Source organism: Podarcis melisellensis, assembly GCF_964234715.1.
Source record: "Podarcis melisellensis genome assembly, chromosome: 7".
Taxonomy (NCBI): domain Eukaryota; kingdom Metazoa; phylum Chordata; class Lepidosauria; order Squamata; family Lacertidae; genus Podarcis; species Podarcis melisellensis.
The window spans coordinates 73,752,168-73,775,962 of record NC_138539.1 but is presented as its reverse complement, the minus strand read 5'-3'; the positions used below and the strand labels follow the sequence as shown (position 1 = coordinate 73,775,962).

Genomic DNA, 23,795 nt, shown 5'->3' with positions numbered 1-23,795 from the left:
TTTGCCTGAGGGATGCTTGCAAACTTCAAAGTTTGCAGCAAAGCATCCATCTGCCTTGCAGCCTAGCCTTCCTTGACAATGCTACCTGGTAACCTACAGTTTCATCAAAATCTTTCCAGTGAAGTGTAAAGAAAGCCCCTCACCCGCAGTTCATTAGTGCTCCTTCAGTCTCACCAGCTGTAACCCATCTTGCTTTCAGTGTTAGCAAAATGCCAAACAAAGTGTGGAAATGCGTCTGGATCGTAGCCTGGGGTGGGTGGGGTGGGGAGAGCGTGTCGCTGCACATGGTTTGTTTTTGTTTGACCCAAATCTTGATGAATGTTCCCTGCTTCCCTATCTTTTTAGGCGAAGGGGATGCAATTCAGTGGTATATATCACATTATTTGTATTGAAAAGATCCAGAATTCAACGTCTGGCATTTCCAGGGTCAGATAGGACTCAGAAAAATGAAATTCTTACCATGAATTTCTATTCCCAGGGATTCCTGGAGGGCATTATTGTTGCTTAGGCTGGTGCCTCCTCTTGGCATGTAGGCAGGGTCCATTTTCCCTACTGGTGGTGAGAAGCTATCCCATTCTCCAGAACAGCAAGCTGAGCAAGGATGATGCCTCAGCCCCCATGACTGAAATAATTTATTTTCACTTGTACAACAGTGAGATTACATGAGCACCCCTCACTCAGCTCTTAGTCTTAATTCCCCTCATTTACTGACGCACACCCACCAAACCCGAAAGTCAATTGCCCTGTTGTTATCTTTTAATTCAGCAGCCTAACAGCCCACGGATAGAAGCTGTTCTTTACCCTGTTGGTGTGACTAATCATGCTTCTATATCTTCTGCCTGAGGGCAGGGGATCAAGAAAGTGAAGACTAGGGTGTGAATCATCCCTGAGAATTTTCCTCACTCTCCTGAGGCAACGTTCTTCCGCTATTTCATCCAGTGGATTCACGGGATGGCCCATAATATCTTGAGCTATATTCACCACCCTCTGTAGGCACTTCCTATCAGTTGATGTCAAACCAGAGTACCACATCGTGATGCAGTATGAAAGGACACTTTCTATTGTGGACCAGTAGAAGAAGATCATCAAATGTTGATTGACATTGTTCTTTCACAATAGTCTGAGGGGAGTCTCTGTTGGGCTTTCTTAACCACCTGGGTTGTATTGATTTTCCAAGTAAGGTCTTCACTGAGATAAACTCCTAGGGATTTAAAGGAAGAGACTCTCTCCACACAGCCCTCCCCATGTACAGTGGGGCTAGTTCTCCTCTCTTCCTCCGAAAGTCCAACACCATCTTCTTTGTCTTGCTGATATTAAGGTGCAAGTTGTTCCCTAGGCACCATGTAGATATTTGCATATATATTTGATATATGCATTCAGTGATGAAGCAGGACCACAACATTCCACTGGCCCACCACTCAGATTGAGCAATTCTAACTGTGTAAAGCTAAAATAGACAAGGTTGGCACAAAGAAAATAACAATATCACAGAATTACAGAAGAGAATGTTCCAGGAAACTGGTGTGTGTGTGCTAATTACCACAGGTGGTACTGGAAGAAGCCACTATAAACAGATGTAACCTCAACCACTGGAATGAAGGGAATGTCCTCCAATAACCCCTGGGAATAAAAAAAATCACAGTTAGGATTTCCATTTCCTCTCCCAAGCTTCCTGGAAGGCCTCCTTATTGTTTGGGATCTGTCAGAGAGGTTCTTTCTAAAGCAGAAATGCAGATCTAGAAAGTCTTGTCTGAAGTACTTTTTAGGAAACCTTCCATCGGCAAGCACCCAGGGTCTTTCAATGCTTCAAAAATGTGTGAAGAAATGTCCATGTGGTCATACTGCAAATGTCCAGAATAGGAAACCTTCCACTGAAAGCAGAAGAAATGGAAGCCCCACCCTCTTAAAGAATGTGCAGTCAGCCCCCAGATGGATGTTGATGTTTGGTAATGAAAATCACATTTTAGCAAGACATGAAAATTTCCAAAGACAACTATAAATTTTACTTTCATCATGAAATCTTCCTAGAAAAGGACATAGATATTGCTGCATGCCACCTCAATCTCCGAACAGCGTAAGATTCCAGAGGTACCATGTTCCAGGGTTCATGTTTCCTTTTGGAAATGAAACACAGAGGAAACTGGTGTATTTATATCTTCTTCTTCTTCTTCTTCTTCTTCTTCTTCTTCTTCTTCTTCTTCTTCTTCTTCTTCTTCTTCTTCTTCTTCTTCTTCTTCTTCTTGTAGCCAAGTAAGGTTGTCTTCCATGAACATGGTCTTAACAGTGAGTCCGTAAGTGATGGTGGAGGCCAATTCTGGATCCACACGTCCTTCCAAAGTGGGGACATAGGTTTCTGGGCAGGAGTTGATCACAGTGAGGGTTTGCCAAGCGTGCCTTCCTCTTAGGTTTCTCCTTTTTGCCCTGAGTTCGTGATTCTTCAAAGTCCATGACACCTTTGGTAAAAGCTGTTCTCCGATTGGAGCGCTTGCAGGCCAGTGTTTCCTAGTTGACAGTGTTTATACTACATTTTTAAAGATTTGCTTCAACAGAGTCTTTAAATCTCTTTTGTTGACCGCCAGCATTAAGCTTTCAATTTTTAAGTTTGGAATAGAGTAGTTGCTTTGGAAGATGATAATCAGGCATCTGAACAACATGACCAGTCCAACAAAGATGATGGTGAAGAATCGTTGCTTCAAGACTGGTGATCTTTGCTTCCTCCAGTACACTGACATTAGTTCACCTGTCTTCCCAAGTGATGTTTAAAACTTTTCAGAAACATCGTTGATGGAATCTTTCGAGGAGTTGGAGATGGCGTTTATAAGTGATCCACGTTTCACAAGCATACAGTAAGGCTGGTAGTAAGAATAGCTTTGTAAACAAGCATTTTGGTTTCCCTGAGAATGTCCTGGTTCTCAAACACCCTGCATTTCAATCGGGAGAAAGCTGCACTCACGGAGCTCAAGCGATGTCAGATTTCAGCATCAATGTTAGCCCTGGCACAAAGATAACTGCCCATGGAGGAGAAGCGGTTGACACTTTCCAACATTACACCATTAAGTGGCACTGCACAGGGGTTGTTTTGTGCTTGCTGGTGCATCACTTTGGTTTTTTGGATATTGAGTGATAGGCCAAGCTTTCCATAAACTTCTACGAAGATATTCAGGATGGTTTGGAGGTCATCCTCTGAGTGTATACACACTACATTGTCACCAGAATACTGAAGCTCTATGACGGAGCTTATGATATATGGTATATTTACACATATAAACTACCCAGGCCTGTGGTGGAAGGGTTCACATCAACTCCCAAGAAGGTTTTGCTTCTTTCATAGCCACAGCCTTTGATTCAGACAGAAATCAAAAATTGCTTTCTGGCCTTCTGCCTGATTTTAGCTCACATGAGAGCAAACTCTGCTCTCAATTCTGGAGTTTTGTATTTCTAACTAACAGAGAGTTGAGGGTCCACCCATTTGCCCTCTGGAATAGAGCTACTCATTTGTTTCCCTTAATGACCCATTAACCTATTGCAGCCAGGAATTAGAAGAGGGACAGGTATTCAGCCTATTCCTCCCCGCCGAAAGCCCTTATAACAGTATGCTATTGTGGAAAAAGATAATTTGACTTATGTTGCAGTATTTTCACTAGTGTTGAGATGAATTTGGGAAACTCTAAATGTGAATTTATGAATTATGTGTGGTGGAGTGCGATAGTCAAGTATCCTGGTTTTGTAAAGTGCCTAGGGATTCCACAAATGCAGATTAAGGCCTTATCAAATTCATCCCAGAATCATACATCTCAACTGACATAATATACAGAATTTTGCCTCCCGTTACATTACCAAATTCACAGCAGAGGCACTTTAGGGGAAACGGAATGATGGAAATCAGTTCCTCTTCTCCAGAGGCCTACAAAACTATGGTTTTATTCATAATACACCCGGAGGAGAAAATACATTCATTTAATTAAAAGCTCCACATATTTTTAAATGGAATATTGAACTAGATTGTGGTCCCACTTTTTAAACGCATACAGACGTAAGAACAAAAGTTCAGTGATGGATAAAGGAGGCTTATTAGTCTATAATCAGCATTCACAAAATTAATATGTGTGATTAAGGAACATTTGCACTAATGTCATGACAAGACAGCAGCTTCCTGAGCTCCCACAAAAGAACTAAATCTCATTAAAAGCAGGAATCTCTGCAGTTGCTTTAGAAAAATCACTTTATGCCAATGCAGCAGTGAACCCTTGGGAAGTGCAGCTTCTTTCAGTTGGGTGGTGGTAGTAGTCATCCTTTGAAATATGGAATCAGCAGAGTTAGGCCCCAAACTGGCATATGTGGAAGAGGGAACTGGAGATGAATCTTAGGCTGCATTTATGAAGCAGTTTACTTCATGTCCCCGATGTTTCCCTAACTGTTGATTTCCACACTATATTTGAGCTTTCACATAGTGTAAAAGGCACTTACGGAAATCTAGAGAAATATATAGGAAGTTTGGCACTATTTCAGTGTTAACTGCTTCCAGAAAGAAAAAGAAAAAAAACCTATTTGTAACCTCATTAATCTAGAAAATCTCTGGAATACGGTGATAGAAATTGGGGCAGTATACTGGCATACAGTTCTTTCGTGCCATTTTCCATTTTTTTTGGCAGAAACAGAAAAATACATGTGTGCGAAGGGGAATAGCGACATTGATGCGTTGTTGCTGTCTCACACCACACCCACTGGTGTGAATGGAATTTAGTGAACTGTGCCTTTCTGTCGAGAAAAACTGCAGTGCCATAACCAACAGCTACTGCAGTGTGAATGTTAGAAAACAGGGTAATAGCATGAGCATTACAATCAGGAAAATTAATGCAGTATTTCCCACATCTGTATGCACCCCCACTCCCCCTTCTTTTTAAAATTGTTAAAACCGCAACCTGCTCTTGCTGCTGTTAAAAGTAAAGGACCCCTGACAGTTAAGTCCAGTCGCAAATGACTCTGGGGTTGCGGCACTCATCTCGCTTTATTAGCCGAGGGAGCCAGCGTTTGTTTGCAGACAGTTTTTTCCCGGTCATGTGGCCAGCATGACTAAGCCGCTTCTGGCGAAACCAGAGCAGTGCACGGAAACGCCGTTTACCTTCCCACTGGAGTGGTACCTATTTATCTACTTGCACTTTGACGTGCTTTCAAACTGCTAGGTTGGCAGGAGCAGGGACTGAGCAACGGGAGCTCACCCCATCACAGGGATTCGAACCGCTGACTTTCCAATCAGCAAGCCCTAGGTTCAGTGGTTTAGACCACAGCTCTTGCTGCTATGCACCCTCAAATACATTTTTCCCCAAAGAACACTAGCACCCCACCACTTCCTGCTGAAATTTAAACAGTATTAAAAGAAGGAGCAGGGAAACCTGGGAATCTGTTGAAAAGTGGGGGTTAAATCCCTTAAATATAAGACTTGCCTTATGGTAGTGCTGAGGCTACAATCCTCAACAGGTGTTCCTTCTGAACAGATATACGCATAAGACGGAGATGAAATAAATAGGGAGCCCCCTTCCTCCTCCAAATTTACCAGTCTTATTGAAACTTTTTACCTCCCTTCTATTTTCTTGGATGATTCACCAAGGAAACACCTTCACATTTGCTTCTAAATATTATTCTAGGTAAGCCTCAAAGATAACTCTGGTTGTCAGGAGTTACAATACATGTGGGTGGTAGATAAAAACCAAGAAGGAAGAAAGTAAAATTCAAAATGCAGAGTAGAAACTTTGGAAACACTGTTTTGAGGTTGTTTTGAGCCAGATGTTCTGAAGAATTCCTTGCAACAAACAGAATGCTTTGACTGCTGTATAAATAAAATGGAAGAGACTTATTGCATTTTTAATGACAAAAATTGCAAAGGGGGGAGTTCCCTCCCCCCAAAAAAGTCTCTTTAGTGAAAGAACTTGATATTTATAGAAAAACCATGAAATAATCCTTGGCAGACTTGCCAGTAAATTTTAGTTTAAGCCAAGTCAAACGCTCTGTTTGAAACATATGTCTGCAATAAAGCAAGGCTTGACCAAGAAGATGAGCTTTGATTCTCTAATGTGACCTCTTCTTAGCAGAGCAAAGTAGAAATCAATCACATATAATAATACATTTCAGATTGCTCAGCAGAGGCTATCAGCAAATGGCTCAGGGTGTAATTGAACATTAGATCTCCAAGGCATAGTCTCTTTCACTGCATGCTCAAATTCTCCCCCTAAGATTTGTTAGCAAATTTGTCTTTTCGGCATTAACACTTGAAAAAACACTTCACTCTGACACACACCAAAGACTCATTCTTACAGCCCAATATTATGAATTTTTATTCAGCAGTTATTCCATCCCACCTCTATATAGACTCACAGGCATGAAGGAGCAAGAATTCCACCCCAACCCCGGAAAATGAGACTGACTCTTGAGTTTCTACAAGTCAACATCATGGGTATGCCTTGTGACTGCAGAGATACAACTGGCAGAAGTCTCCTTAGATAGCTGATGATTCTGCTACATATCTGCACTGGGACTGACTCAATACTTTGTGAAAGAAATGAGGCAAAGTAACCTACAGCTCATAGATTCTGACTGAATGCAGGCAACATCCCTTAAGTCAATCCTATAAAAATGAAGTGTGTAGACATCTCTGTAAAAAAACATGTTAGGGGCTCTTGATTAACTGGATAGCAATTCTTGACAAAAGATTATTCATTTTTATACAGATATTTCCTTAAACTGCAGAAGGCAAACTTCATTTGAGAAACAAAAGAAAAAAAATCCTTCCAGTAGCACCTTAGAGACCAACTATGATTATTATTTGTATGAGCTGTCTTGTGCATGCACAACTTCTTCAGATCTGAAGGAATTTTATTTTTTTGTTTCAACTATGGCAGATCAACACGGCTACCTACCTGTAACTAGAATCATTTGAGAAGAGGCCTTCCCTCATATGTGTGAGAGAAGAAAATGTCCCTTTTATGCCAAGTATGCCAACACTTGTCTTTGTATGTTATGGCAAGCCATAATCAGGGCATTTTTTTTAATACTGGGAGTAGATTGCAGACTCTTGGAAGTTGGTTCCCCCTGCCATAAACCATGAGCATCTTTTATTTTGTTTAGGTCTGCCCTTCCTCAAGTTGGGAGAAACAAATCATGAGGCTTGATTTACTTTAATGTACAAACCAGCACTCATGGTTTGTGAAGTGTAGGTGGGTTCCCACGAGGGACGACACAACGATAACAGCAAGAACCTTCATTGAACTAACAGAACTAGACGACAGGTGCAAAGCAACTGCTTATATACATTTCTGAAGGTCTGGGCCACTCCCACTCCAAACGTGATTGGCTATCTAAACTTCTAAGCTGCGAATCATGACTCAGAGTTTAAGGGCCAATGGCAGAGGCCCAAATCCTGAAATGTTCTGTGATTGGATATCATGTATCGAATCACAGAACAAAGGAGCTCACAATCCTTAGTCCAGACTCAAGCTCAGGCAAACACAGACCACTGAATACATATAACAGTTTGATTCTAACACATCATGTTAAGCCAAGCCTTGTGGTTTGTTACTCCAGGCTTGAAGGTGAGTTGAGTAAAATGGGAGCAATTCATCAACATGCTCTAACCTGCTGCTTCTTCACAGCAAGTCATGGCCAACACATCATCTAAAAACAAAGTGCTTTTTCAGTACAATTATTGATTTTTCTCAAATGCAAATTGCATGTTGCATGCAACATATGCTCCAACTCTTAAATTTGTTTCAGAGGAAATAATCGTTTCCTTTCTTTCTTGGGGCTTTGACTTTCTAAGCTAACTCAGGTACTGCAGCAGCTGCCAGAAGTCTTAAAAATTTCTGCCCAGAGCCCTTGGACCAAAACAGTGAATATCTGAGGAGGCTATCAAAAAGACAATGAGAAGTGGAGCAAGTGAGGAAGGGTAGAAAGAGCACAATGCTAAAGTAACCGTGGCTATATGAATAAAACATGCAAATATACTTATCTGCATGTACTTCCAAAAATGTAATCCAAAATCTATGAGTGATTTGGATTTTTTTCTCTCTAAAACCGAAAGTGAAAAAAATGCAATTTGACAACAATGGGCTGAGTGGAAAATGAAGCTGGAGGGATAGTTTTGCATACTTAAAGCATGTCTCTGCTCCCATCATAGTTTGTATTTTTTATGTTCAAATGATTCATTTGTGCATTCCTTATTTTTCCACCCCAACAGGTATGACTCAGTTTGTTCATCTTATGAATCAGTATTACCAAAAGAAAAGTAAATATAAAGTAAAATAATACAGAGGACAGCACAAAGTTTATATGTGACACATTTCTCTATCAATGAGAACAAACACCCATCAATACAGTGCCATTTTACTTCATGCCCAAACATGCCCAAAGAATCGTTTTACTGGAACATGGTGTTGAATGTGTTTGCCATATATAATTTCAAAACCATTCATTTTCCCCATCAAAAATAACAGTTCCATTCATTTTTTTGCTGAACAGCAATATTTTAGTGACTAATGGAGCTGTAAGCCTAGTGTAATTTTGAAGATACAATTTCACATTTGAGAGTGAAAAGAAGAATATGGCATTTTAAACAGTGTAAAATGTCAATAATCAAACAGCAGGCAAGTTTCTGGTGTTCAAAGAAAGACTATACTGATCTCAAGGAGAGAGAACTCTCCCTCTAAATAAGTCATGAGGGCCCTTGATTAATGCTTTAAGTTCCTTCACTATACAATATGGAAATGTACTTCTCAGAAATGTAATTGCAATATTCTAACACTCATAGAAACAACAATTTTCCAAACACAACTGTGACATTTTAAAAAACTCATTTCAAAAAGATCGCATACAATAGTTTTCCTTAGACTTCACAGAAAACGGAAACATAGCCCCCAAATTTAAGAGGCAGTAAAAGGTAAAGGTACCCCTGCCCGTACGGGCCAGTCTTGACAGACTCTGGGGTTGTGCGCCCATCTCACTTAAGAGGCCAGGGGCCAGCGCTGTCTGGAGACACTTCCGGGTCACATGGCCAGCGTGACATCGCTGCTCTGGCGAGCCAGAGCCGCACACGGAAACGCCGTTTACCTTCCCGCTGGTAAGCGGTCCCTATTTATCTACTTGCACCCGGAGGTGCTTTCGAACTGCTAGGTTGGCAGGCGCTGGGACCGAATGACGGGAGCGCACCCCGCCGCAGGGATTCGAACCGCCGACCTTTCGATCGGCAAGTCCTAGGCGCTGAGGCTTTAACCCACAGCGCCACCTGCGTCCCCTTAAGAGGCAGAGTTGGGCCTAAAGAACCCAAGTTGAGAAGCACAAAGATGATACACTAAAGGTGATATACTTTATTGGATTTTTCATAGCACACAGCATAGAAAAGTAACCAGTTTTCAGGAGCACATGAAGAATAAAAGTTACAATAAAATGCAACCAATTTTTGTTCTCTTACTGAGCACTTCTGCTCAGCATATCCTTTCTGTACATTTTTGTCTATTCACTCATTACCTTCAGTGTCCTCATGTGGGCGTAAAAAAATAGGTCGGGAAGCAATGGATAAGACCACCTTTGTTTGTCATAAATAATAATAATAATAAAAACCAGGAAGGACCCAGTGGCTACCAAACTGTCCTTAGGAGTGGCTCTTGGTGCTAGGAAATATTAGCAGCATTTATGTTCATTAGCAGTAGCTCTCCAATTACTTGCACAAACAAACAAACAAACAAACAAACAAACAAACACTGAGAAACATCCCCTTCAAATGTTTAAAGGTATCAAGCCCAGGTGTCTATCAACACAGACCTTGAATCCAGCATTCCACAGGAAGAACATTAAAAAACCCGACTGTGTGTTTTTACATTCGAAAAGTGCAAGATCATTCACATTCAGCACAGATGCTTTGGAAACAACCTTATAGATTTAACTCCAATTTCAGCATACGTGGGACAGAACAAGCAGAACAAGAAACAGATCACACCCTAAACATTATGCTGCAGATCATAGGTAATGCTATACAATGCTTTTCCATTACTGTAGATGGCAACTGGTGAACTCTTAGGCCAAGAGTATAAATATTGTCCTTTAGCACCTGTGATATATACAGAATGCTCTATGAGCGGCAAGAGAATTCTCTGTTCATATAAGGGGCAATCTCCAAGCATACTAGGAATATCTCTCTTTATAGAATGAAAGTGGAAGCCCCTATGGATGTAAGGAGTTGGATGTTAATCACCTTACAGAAAATATATAGGCACAAAAAAAGATACTCTCCAAGAACCAGAAAGCAAACTTCTACGGATAATGCATCAACAACTGAAATATATTCTTCACATGGACAGAGGATCAACATTTATATTATAACAACACTGCTTAAAATTCAAGTAGTTCAAAAGACTTGTTTTCATAAATTCAGTTGACAATAAGCAAGCGATCAAATTCAGAAGGATGCTCAAAAACAAAGCTAAAATACACCACTGTAGACAAACCATGTTTTTTATGAGGCAAATTTTAAACATAAGAACTTTGTTGTGATGTAAACACTATCTGAGAGGCAGAGGCAAATCGTTAACTGAATAAGAAAAGCCTTCTCTTTCACTCCAGGCTAGAGCCAGAGAAGACATAGACAATACAGGAGTTCTCCAACAGTATGCCAAGTGGCAGTTCAACGGTCACAGCTGCTCTCTGTTGCTAAGGAGATATCAATGTACCTGTGATACTTCTCCATTTATGTACATGCAGAATTATCCAAAGGGTCACTTTATGATTGGTCATTTAATGAACATTCCATTCAAACTTATTGGTCCATCAGAAACCAATTGGTCCATCAGAAAGCAGTTGATTGGCCTGAAGGGAATATAAGGCCAGGCACAGCACTGTTTGGTGCAGTCCTTGGTGGACCATGAAGAGATTTAGTGAGGGATTTGAGAAGAACCTAGAGAGAGAATCTGGAGGTGTTGAGTCAACCTGGAAGCTGAAGTCATAGAAGATCTATGAGATAGATGTTGAAGACTCCAGCAGCATTTGAGGAGGAAGGGGAGAAGTGAAGGCCAATGAGACAGCAGGTGTCAGTTGACAGGAGGAAACAATGAGTTCTTGGCCAGATTGAACACGTCTGGTGAAGACATCAGAAATGCCTGGAAGTTGTCTGAGGGAAAGTGAACCTCAAAAAGAGGGAAGAGATTTTCTAAACAAAGCTGTGGGCAGTGGTGGAGGAAGCCGCTTGAGCGAGTGGGGTGGTGCACCCATGGGCGGGGCGGGCCGCCCATAAGGGCGGGGCACACTGTGGGGCCTCTGGAGTCTGCCTTCCTCCCCCCCCCATTCAGCTGCCCTACAGCTGGGGGGGGGGGGAGGCAGCGGCCAGACCGTTTGGGCAGTGTGGAGCCTGTACACACCCAAGCCACCGTGTCTATTGCAGGTGGCTCTGGCATGCTACAGGACACGCAGTGAGTGCCACCTGGCATTGTGTCACCCCCCCAGTGGTGACATCCAGGGTGGACCACAGCCACTGCACTCCCTTCCTCCGCCCTTGCCTGTGGGTCATCCGAGGAAAATGTGGGAAGGAGAATTGCCTCTGGTTATTCATGCAGGGATGGGAACCAGAGTAAGTACCTAGACATTTTCTTAAAACAGTAGCACCATTAATGACCATGAAAAAGCTACTTAAAGCAATAGCCACACTAACAAATAACAGTAAGTTACAGTAACTGCAACTGCCTATAGTGCTATTGTGCTCATGTCGTGCATTGAGATTTTCCGTGGCATTTGTTTGACAACTTTCTTTTTAACTGCTTTCGGTTTTTCTTCTTAGATTGTTTTTAAGCTGAAGTCTGAAATCTTTTTTGTATTGTATCCATTTTGTGTAAGCCACCTTTCTGTAGTTTTTCAGACGGGCATGGTATATTTGTATTAATAGTGATAATAACGTAACAGTACATATTGTTTATGCCTTTTAACTGAATATGGGGAGGAGAGAACCTCCTAAAATATGCCTGTAGATATGTCACTCACAGTGGAATGGGTGTACTAACCTGTTTTAGGGTCAACAGAGAAATATGGCTGTCCCTGAAGAATACTGTACACGACCCGAGCGCTGTTTCCATAGGTGGGGTCATCAGCATCTGTAGCTGTCACCTGAAGGACTGAGGTACCTATGATATCCAAGAAAACATAATTTAGCTGACATATATCAACATTCCAATGAATATCTGCTTTTTAGCAGCGCCCTTTCTAACATTTCCCTCAAGACAACTAAAGGTAAAGGACCCCTGACAGTTAAGTCCAGTCATGAACAACTCTGGGGTCATGTGGCCAGCATGACTAAGCCGTTTCTGGTGAAACCAGAGCAGCGCACGGAAATGCCGTTTATCTTCCCACTGGAGTGGTACCTATTTATTTACTTGCACTGGCGTGCTTTCGAACTGCTAGGTTGGCAGGAGCTGGGACCAAGCAATGGGAGCTCACCCCGTCGCAGGGATTCGAACCACCAGCCTTCTGATTGGCAAGCCCTAGGCTCAGTGGTTTAGACCACAGTGCCACCCGCGTCCATAAAGACAACTAGATCCTGCCCAATAACTCTTTCTTGTTAGACTACTGGCTTTCTTGATAATAAAGTGCTCAGGAGCTCAACTTAGTGGATTTCTGTAGAAGATTGATATTGCAAACCTGGCATAGGCTTCTCATTGGCATCTATGCTCTGTAGGGCTTTGAAAGTGGTATCCCTTGGAACTTAGTATTCATGTTATGGGCTGTAACTTTGTACCATGACTAGAAGGATCCCAGCTGATATGGTTGGGTTGTGCTTATTTTAAAATATATGCATTAATACTGAAACACACACAATTGTTTCCAAACAGAAGCTCTAGAAAAGTCACTTTAGACAAGCTTAAAAACTTGCATGCATCCTGCTGCCCACAGTTAGCTCCCTGTAGTTACTCGAAAAAAGGGCGCTTTTCACATACAAATGACACCTGACTCATAAACTGGAAATTAAAATGAGGTTGCAATCTTAAGAATGTTCAAATGAAAGTTAATTACATCAAAATCAAGAGAAGCTACTTCAGAGAAAGTGTATTTAGGACAGATTAGAAACATCTCATTGTCTGGAGAGGTAATTACATTTCATTTATCAGACTTATTAGTCACTTGTTACCCAAAAGTCTCCAAGCAACTTACAGCATATATATACACTGTATGTATGTCTCTCTGTGCTCTCTCTCTCTCTCTCTCTCTCACACACACACACACACACACACACACACACAAACATATATGCAGTCCTTTTCCCCCTAAAATGTTTAGGGGTACCTTCATTTTGATTCAAGAAAATCACCGGGAAAGGAAATGAAGCCACCATCGAAGGTGGTAACAATCAAACTGACCAATCACCATGATAGATTCCAACTCCTACTTCATTACTACATTAAACACTCACTTCCATCTGAGACTCAGGAAACACTGTGACAGGAAATGAGGCCGCCATTGGGGGTAGCAATGGAACTGACAATTCACCAAGCTAGAGAAGAAACTTAAAAAAAATTTTTTTGTTGTTTCTTTTCCCGTTAGATTCAGAAAATGCAGTGTGTGTGTGTGTGTGTGTGTGTGTGTGTACATCTATCTCTGTGTGTGTATCACACACACAGAGAGAGAGAGAGAGAGAGAGAGAGAGAGAGAGAGAATGTAATATAAACACTGTCGACTGGGAAACACTGGCCTGCGAACAGCCTATACCAAAGGTGTTATGGGCTTTGAAGACACTTGAACTCAGGACGCAAGGGAGAAATGTGCTAGGAGGAAGGCACGCTTGGCAGATCCACACCGTGATCAGCTCCGGCCCGGAAACCAATGTCCCCACTGTGGAAGGACATGTGGATCCAGAATTGGCCTCCACAGTCACTTACGCACTCATTGTTAAAACCGTGTTTATGGAAGACAATCATACTCTGCTACGAGTGATCGCCAAAGAAGAAGACATATTACCAGGGGGGGGGGGGAGTCGGGGAAATCATATGATACATTAATATTTCATATAACTTAACCTCCATTAAAAGACTCAAATAATAAAGCAATACTCTGACCCAATAGTTAAAAACATAAACAAAAGTGAACAAAACCTCAACCTCCCTCTGATCCAAAAATCATTCACATTGAACCAACCATTTCCCCCCTTTAACTCCCCACCCCACCAATAAGTTTGGTGTCAAGGCCAACAGTTGCAAATCAGTGGTGGTTGAGTCCAGTGTCCTTCAGGGATAGTCCGGGATCTCTCTTCTCCCTTCACAGGAGAAATATAACAAAGCAAAGCAGGAAGATGGTTACAAAAGTTGTACCTGCTTTGCAGTTGACCTGGCCTGGTTCACACAGAGAAGCTATTTTTAAATGTCTCAAAGGAAGCAAGTGAGTGCTGATCAGAGAAATTCAAGATTTTAATATGTAGCTGAGATTGGTCATTACATTGTAAAGCAGGAATAAATTATCTGTGGCCCTCCAGAAGTTGTTGAACTCACACCACTGTCAGCTTGCATGGGCAATGGTCAGGAATATATGAGTTGTAATCCAAAATCTGAAAGCCCACAGGTTCCTCATCCTTGTTTTATGTGTGCGTTCATTAAAGAATTTTCATAATTAACAAGGCTACATACAACGTCTCTGTTTTCATAGTTACATTCAGTGTGAGACACTGCTGTCATAGACATTGTGAGGTTGTGGGGGAGAGAGGGGTGGGGAGAAAGAATGGGGTAGTAATTTTTCATTCTTTTGCTTAGTGTATGTGTAGAACTAGCCCTATTGAATACATTCCAAGACAACAACACACACTCACACTACAAAGAACTCATAAGCCGCCTAATCTCAGCAGCCAGGAGCATCTGAACTAGACACTGGAGAGACCTGTCAGGAGTAAACGTGGACCAGTGTATGGGAAACAGCCCTACTAGAAAACCTAACCAACAAATTGAAACTAACACAGGGACAAACAAAAGAGGATGCCTTTACCCCAGTATGGTTCCCCTTTCTTACATATACAATCACACCTTGGAAGTCGAACGGAAACCATTCCAGAACTCCGTTCGACTTCCAAAACTTTCGGAAACCAAAGTATGGCTTCTGATTGGCTGCAGGAAGCTCCTGAAGCCAATCGGAAGCCCCGTCAAACGTTCAGCTTCCAAAAGTAGTCCGCAAACCGGAACAGTCACTTCCAAATTTGTGGTGTTCGGGAGCCAAAACGTTCAAGAATTAAACTGTTCGACAACCAAGGTATGGCTTTACAACCCAACAATACAACAACATAAATTCATCCCTCTTGTAAAATCATTACAGCTCTAAGCACCTTTTACTTGGGAGCAGTAGGTTGAAGTAAGTGTGGAATCCCTTGCTGAACATCAGCTCCTCTGCTTTCCTGAACATATTGTCACTGGGCAGTTTCTTAGCCCTTCTAAGGAAGCAGAATTTTGAGTCGGATGGCAGGGATAGTAGGGACTGAACACAACTGCCCAAATGCATCTTGAAATTTCCCCTGAAATCCTCTGAAAGACTTCACACATCTCTAATATTTGGTAGCCTTGTGGTACATCTTTTAAAATCAGTTCTTTTCTCCCTGTATGCACAGAGGCTTAAATTATTCAGTGTACAATTAACACTCCAAATTAATCCCCTATGTGCTTTTTAGAAACTGAAGATTGGGTAATATGAACTCCATACTTAATTCTTAGAAAAGAGAGGCCCAAGGCTGAAGGCTCCATCAGAGGGCTCAGGACTGTTTTGGAGCTAAACGTGAAATGCAAGCAAACTTTGTCCATGGCAAGGTATGTGTGGATTGACTGGGATTAAAATAAGTATGAGAAGACTCCCTGGAAAAGACCCTGATGTTGGGAAAGATTGAGGGCACAAGGAGAAGGGGACGACAGAGGACAAGATGGTTGGACAGTGTTCTCGAAGCTACGAACATGAGCTTGACCAAACTGCAAGAGGCAGTGGAAGACAGGAGTGCCTGGCGTGCTCAGGTCCATGGGGTCACAAAGAGACGGACACGACTAAACGACTAAACAACAACAACAACAACAGCTATTTACTGCTCTTTACTACTAACTGATATTGGCATGGTGATATTATTGCTGTGTAGGAGTCTCAGTTTGTACAGAAAGTGGTTAATGAACCCAGAATGGCAGTGTTGCCGGCCACATCTATTGTTAATAAAATTATAAATAAATAGTGCACAATTGCTTGAGACACCTCAAGGAGGCAAGAGGAGATTTGAGAAAGAATAATATGAAAAGTGATGGTTGAATATACTTTGTGCGAACAAGAAGATCAGGAGCATTTTGGAGCAGCAACAAACATGAAAAAAGAAAGAAAGAAAGAAAGAAAGAAAGAAAGAAAGAAAGAAAGAAAGAAAGAAAGAAAGAAAGAAAGAAAGAAAGAAAGAAAGAAAGAAAGAAAGAAAGAAAGCTAGTTTTGCCCTCAGGAAAGCACTTTTTGGCATCTCTCTCTGAGCTCTGCTGAGACAGTGGATATTCTCCTTTCAGGAGTGCTATGCTATCTTTCTCTAGCTATGCCCAATTTATTACATGAACACATTTAATCTCCAGTGATCTCCTTAAGATGAAACCAAACCTGTGCAGGAGTTGCCCTGCAAATGTTCACCTGGGGGAGTGGGAAGCATGCCCAATGTATTTCTAGGATGATCTGGGGCTTAAAACATAAGACCTGGCAATAATTCACTCTGTTAGCAAAATACAGGGTGTGGAAGCTCTGTATATGGGAGAGTAAAGCAGTATTCAAGAATAATGGACACGGAGGAGAAAGCCTGTCCTAGTCTCTCCTTCTATCTTGTGCCACATCTAAGTAGCTTCACAGTTACCAGTCTCCTTTCAAGAGGCGGCAAATGGTACATACGACATTCCCCATAATGCTTGTTGTCTCTCTTATTCTAGGAAGGACTAGATACAGCACACAGAGGCTGGTCCTCTTCATGCCTCAATGGGAAGCGTGGAGGCCAGTGATTGTTGTGTAGTAGCTTTGCGGACTGCTAGGCACCCAGCATGGTGGAAGCCTTGATACTGTGTTCTCCGCAAAAAAGAACAGTATTCCATGAAACAAATTTAAAATCAGTCCCATGTTTTCCTCCTGCCCTAGTCAATTTCTAGGGTTGCTTGAGTAATGCAATTTTCACAAATTCCAATAAGAACTGACCTGATCTGTTCCTCCTAGACCATGGGTAGGCAAACTAAGGCCCGGGGCCCAGATCTGGTCCAATTGCCATCTAAATCCAGCCCACGTGCGGTCTGGGAATCAGTGTGTTTTTACATGAATAGAATATGTCCTTTTATTTAAAATGTATCTCTGGGTTATTTGTGGGGCCTGTCTGGTGTTTTTACATGAGTAGAATGTGTGCTTTTATTTAAAATGCATCTCTGGTTTTTTGTGGGGCATAGGAATTTGTTCATCTTTTTCCCCAAAAAGTATAGTCCGGCCCCCCCACAAGGTCTGAGGGACAGTGGACCGGCCCTCTGCTGAAAACGTTTGCTGACCCCTGACCTAGACTAATGTGCATGTTGGACTTTTGTCACCCACCAGCTTTTGCGGTTCCCCAATGTTCCAATGTATATTTTGAGAAAGTATACATGTCCACATGCATATTTAAATGCAAAATGGTGTGCCTATTTCTCTTCTTAACTGCAGATTAATTCAGAAATAGGACAGAACATAATTAAGGGTGAATATATGAAATGTGACGTGGAGCAGAAATAGATTGGTTTGTCCATTCCTACCTATTTCTTTCAGATTATGTTGATGTCGAAAACACCCATAGCTTTATACTAGTTCTTTCTCACCACTGCTTTAGCGTTGGAATTTTGCAAGTTATATGCCAATGAGAAGCTGAAAAGGAAAGACTTCAATCTGCGTCTCTGCAGACAAATCTTTAATGTTTAATGAGGCAGTTTAATAAAATAAAAAAGGCAAATGTCTGCTGAGAATGCAAATTTGTATGCATGACTTGCCATCCTTTTGGTGCACTGTTAAATTCTCAAATGGATCAACGTTGAACAGGCAACACTCCCTTAACACTCTAAGGAGTGAAAAAAGAAAAAAAAGACAGAGCTATATGAAATCTCCAAACATCTGACTACCCACATAAGGCTGTTTTTTTCTCTGCCTCCCTCCCTCCTTCCCTCTCTTTTGGTTTAAAGGAGTCATCAACACGATACAACTTTAATCTTGTTTTATGCAGACAGTGAATATTGTCAACAAAACAATAAATAGTGCATGGAATCAAGTTGCGAGATAATTGCATAAAAATCATGAGTTTGCATTCTAGAAATCTACAGATTCCCCCTTCATATTTTTTTTTTGGGGGGGGCTACTCTGTTCCTTTTAGTTTTGAATGTGTATGTAATGGAGGGGGAATATAATTAAAAATAAATAAGTATATTGTGTGTGGATCTTATGCCTATAGTCCCTTTAACTAACTAAAAAGCAAAATATTAAAGAGACTGCAGATTATTTTAAACCATAATGTTTTCTTATTACAGCCCAATAGCCACATTTCCATTTTTGAATCCATTATCTATGAATTATATTAGCAGATTTTCAGAGAGAAAATATGCCGCTTTCATCTGTGCATACATACCTCACTTCAACCACACAGAAAACAAGTTTCAGATACAAAGCTGCACAGAAAAAAAGTTTCAGATTCAAGCTCTATGAAATGTGCAAAATCAGACATCAAGCACTTCTACCCAATCACAGAAGGCACCCATCTGACACCCTCCCCCCCAAAAAAACCCTATCAAACTTTATCAAATTTTAAAAGTGAAATAGAACATTGGTCATATGATCTGTTGCAAGGGATCTAAGGTGAACACTAAAGGAAACTCAATGAGCACTTCTAAGGGACTGACTGCAAAGAAGGAGTTTGTATGTAGTTTATATGTAGTGATAGTACACCTAATGGAGGCTTCTGCTTAAGGTAATTTTGTTAATTTTAACCTTTTGCTGCCAGCCCGATGTGCGTGAGCTATCATATTATTAGGTCTCTTAATAGGAACTGGATTGATTCAAGTGAGCATACTGTTGATGATATTAATATTGGATACAGTGGTACCTCGGGTTACATACGTTTCAGGTTACATACACTTCAGGTTACAGACTCCGCTAACCCAGAAACAGTGCTTCAGGTTAAGAACTTTGCTTCAGGATGAGAACAGAAATTGTGCTCCGGTGGCACGGCAGCAGCAGGAGGCCCCATTACCTAAAGTGGTGCTTCAGGTTAAGAACAGTTTCAGGTTAAGTACGGACCTCCGGAACGAATTAAGTACTTAACCCGAGGTACCACGGTATTGATAATTGACCTATTGGTATGTTTTATGCTCATTTAAAACTTTTGATACATTTTAAGTGAATTGTCTGTTGTTGAATGGCCAATGCTAAACTGCATTGTGTTTTATTATGCATTATTGCAATTGTTCTATTGCATTTAAATCATTTCCCCCCCTTATGAACTTTCCCCCCCACAATCCATTCAAATTTAGGCTGAAACTCTCACATCATCACAAAATAGAGCAATGATGGGGAAGACAGATATATTAAAACAAATGCTGTTAAAAAAAAATAGAACAGCATTAAGCACAAATCAATAAAAATCTTAATTTAAATCTGGTAGTCAGCCTTTCAAATGTCATTATTACCACACCCAGCCTCACAGAGTTTCAAATCTTAGTTTGAAGGTAGCTATTCGCCATAATACAACATACAAAATAAAATAAACATCACAAATATAATCAAGCTTTTTCAGCACTATATTTTACAAGTGCCTTGTTGAACTTGGCTCCAGGTTAGTGTCTTTAAACTACTGCAGTATATAAACAAGCTAACAAAAAGGAGGACACTCACACTTCAGAAATACACTTTCACAGCTCTAATGCAAATGATTTTAAAGAGATGTACATGGAGGTAGCGCCAGTGGGTTTTTTTTGGTAGTTTCTGGTGGTCTTCTTCAGCGACCAATTCCATCAGGACCACTTTGAGAAGGAATTGGGAAGAACTGGACTACTTCCCATTCCCCCAACTGTCCTGCCACCAAGTCCAATTGTTACACACATCATTCATCTGCAACCTTCTTTGGTTATTGGTTGTCACAAAGCCCATTCCTATATGAGCCTGAATTTGGTCTGAGACCTCCAGTTGCTAGCACAACACTGTACTGGCAAAACAGCACAGTTGTTGAAGAAGAAGAGGAGTTTGGATTTGATATCCCGCTTCATCACTACCCAAAGGAGTCTCAAAGCAACTAACATTCTCCTTTCCCTTCCTCCCCCACAACAAACACTCTGTGAGGTGAGTGGGGCTGAGAGACTTCAAAGAAGTGTGACTACCCCAAGGTCACCCAGCAGCTGCATTTGGAGGAGCGGAGATGCAAACCCGGTTCCCCAGATTACGAGACTACCGCTCTTAACCACTACACCACACTGGCTCTCCAGTAAGAGTTTGTTTTGAAATATTAGTTTTAATCTGGACTCTGCTAGGCCTACATCACACCAAGAAGCTATGTTATGTTTTATGAACATAACAGAGTTGCCGTGATGGATTGAAATAGACACTATGCCATGTTTGTGTCCTTCCTATGGAAATTGCTTGAACCTGAGTGCTTTCCATAGAAGCTCACAGAGAAGACCTTGGAAATCTGATTAGGATGGTAGAGAAGCAGCCATGTGATCTAAACAAAGTGGGAGCATGAAATGTTTTGGCAAACTGAGGCTGGAAGTGTGTCAACCATCCCTGTGTGTAAAACCATGTCTACAACAAGGTCCACATCATTCATTTTCTCCCCTCATGGGTGGATTATTGTAATTCACAGTCTGTGTTTATGTGGGTCCACCAATATAATAAGAAAATTGATGGGGGAAATTAATGGAAATGTCCAACCCCCCAATTGCTGATTTATAGAAATGGGTAGTTCTTCTTCCTAGGTAGGTGGTTGGGCTTTTCCTTTCCTACTGCTATCTGCCTCGTTTTGTTAATTTTGCATATATTAAGGAGTACTACAGGATCTCGTCTGCTGTTCTACATTTGGTAACTGTGAATTTTTATTGCTCTAATTTGCTAGGAACTCATTTCACAACTAGATGGGCTGGAGGGAGATAAGAGTTATGTGACTGCTTTGTCAATGCTTGACATTTGTTTAGCCACATGCAAATCCTATTATTATTATTATTATTATTATTAATACCCCACCCATCTGGCTGGGTTTCCCCAGCCACTCTGGGTGGCTCCCAAGCCAATTACTAATCATTTAAACATATTATACCTGACTTTGTATTAATTCTGATCTATTCAATTCTCTATTTTCCATTTTCAGTGTAGATTCTTCATCATTCACAATCCCATTTTGTATCTTTTCAGTTTTTCATTTCCATCAACCTTTGTATTTCAATAAACCAAGTAATTTGTTGAAGTTACATTCAGGAACCTGTAGTTTTTGCTCAATGTTTGTAAGTTTTACTTCTTGGTCCATTGGGTTGCTACTAAGCAGGATCAGTCCTTGAGTGGGATGCCATGAGTGTTAGTGCACTGTCCAGGATTCTGCAGTGTGTGTGCTGATACTGATTAGACCACCAGATTAACAATTAGTGGGGGTGGGGAATTATATGTGTGATGTCATCATTTGTGGACTTGGACTAGATGCCACATTAACTGATGCTGTGGCACAAGCTCTTGCCTGCAAGTTCAATAAGACTGTCAAGACCCATAGCGTGACAGCTGCTCGGCTTGCTTTACATGACTTACAGACAGCACAAGAGGCCTCTGGGGGATATGAATCACCTCTTAGGGCATGTCCACCCTGCCCCAACCCAGGAAGGAGGTCCTCCATCTTTATTCAGAGTGAATGAGATCTCAGCTTCAGGACATCTAGTACTAAACTTCTTATTCCAAGAAGAGAAGAGGAGTTTGGATTTGATATCCCGTTTTATCACTACCCAAAGGAGTCTCAAAGCGGCTAACATTCTCCATTCCCTTCCTCCCCCACAACAAACACTCTGTGAGGTGAGTGGGGCTAAGAGACTTCGGAGAAGTGTGACTAGCCCAAGGTCACCCAGCAGCTGCATGTGGAGGAGTGGGAAGCGAACCCAGTTCCCCAGATTACGAGTCTATTGCTCTTAACCACTACACCTCACTGGCTCCAAATAAGAATTTGTTTTCAACATGCTCTTCGGCCCGAACCTTCTCAGCTCTGCCTGCTTCCACTGCAAGAGCAGAGGACTTGGCTTACAACATGAGCCATTTTTAATGGTGATTAACAATAGGTAGAGCTGTTAAAAAGTCTGTACCCAGACCATCTAAAAACTCTACATCCGAAATATATAATGTACTTTGGGCAATTTTAGTAAATTTGTATGGCTTCCAGCTCAGTACATTCTGCAATTGTATGCAGTCACTTGGCATTTTCTATTCTACTTTTGCAAAATTACATGGGCGAGGCAAAGAGCTATTATGTAGGGCATTGAAATAACACCTCCACTGGACATCTCATTCATTGAAGGCATTTCCCATATACATGCAAACATACTTGGCATAACCATTAAGCACTAGAAAATTGCTGTTTTTTAAAAATAAAATAATAAACATTGAGGTAGCTGATTTTAGGGAACCATGCAGTATCACAGCATACCTACAAACAGTCCTGATAATAAGTGTAAACCCACTGAATGCAAAAAAACCTCCTATACTTTTAACGGTGCTTGCAGGGCTGCCTCAAGAAAGTTTAAATAAACAAAATACCCAGAAACTTGATGGATTGTGCCAAAACTCCTGTCAAGGCTTTCAACAATCCACTAAGAAAACACACGTTTTAATATTTACCACAAAGTATTTTTGCTGTGTGCAACAGTGAATATTTTAAAGTTAAACTGAAGAAGAAATGCAAATTAGAACTGCCATCAGGAGAAGCAGTATGCATTTGAGTGCTATTCTTCTCCACTTGGATTAATGGGGATTTGGGGAGCATTTTAATGTTTCACACTTTAAAACACTACTGAGAGGATGCTATATTTTTAAACACTGGAATGGAAGCTTTTACTTTGCTGTTTTAATTGTGCCAATTATGCTATTGTAAATTGACAAAGTAGCCCATTCGCTGAATGGCACTGACAGCAAGCCCCACATATACTATGCTATGCTATGCTATGCTATGCTACGCTACACTACACTACACTAATTGGCAATGGCTCATCAAACTGTCAGGCACAAATTGTATCCAACCAAGTCAGATGGGTGGGGTACAATTAATAAAATTATTTATGCATTTATGTATTATTATTATTAGCAAGGACTGAATCTAGGACCTCTTTGATGCAGACAATGGGATCTATCACTGACCTATGGTAAAGGAGCAGGTAGGCAACCAGACTAGATTTACATTCAATCTGATCTAATAAGATACTTCTTATATTTTTATACACTATTGTCCAAGAATGGGCACACTCTCCTCAGAATTCCCAGCCTGTAGGTTTAGATACAACCTGCCAGGATCCATAGGGATTGAACAGGTTAGGAATGAATGAAGTCAAGTTCTTGATCTCATTTGACATAAGCTAGACAATGTTTTTAATGTTAACTTTAGACCGATTTGTCAAGGCTGCGTAAATCCTGCAAAGTATCCCTGAAAGGATTGCATCCAACTTTCTGATCCATATATTCTGTCTTAAAAGGAAGGAAACTTCATAAAGTGGTGTTTTCGGAGTCCGAAAAAGAATAAGTGGCTCGCACTTCCTGCTGTTAAGAAGGGAAAGAAGTGG

General features: G+C 41.1%; 1 protein-coding gene across 6 annotated transcripts in view; it reads right to left on the bottom strand.

Annotated features, from left to right (window-relative positions):
- CDH18 (cadherin 18) overlaps positions 1 to 23,795 on the bottom strand; it is a 603,832-nt gene that overhangs the window by 89,729 nt on the left and 490,308 nt on the right. For all 6 annotated transcript variants that reach the window (XM_081918195.1, XM_081918191.1, XM_081918192.1 and 3 more), the window contains one exon: positions 12,036 to 12,155. In XM_081918195.1, the coding sequence (XP_081774321.1) occupies positions 12,036 to 12,155 (120 nt within the window). The remainder of the gene's footprint in view (positions 1 to 12,035; positions 12,156 to 23,795) is intronic.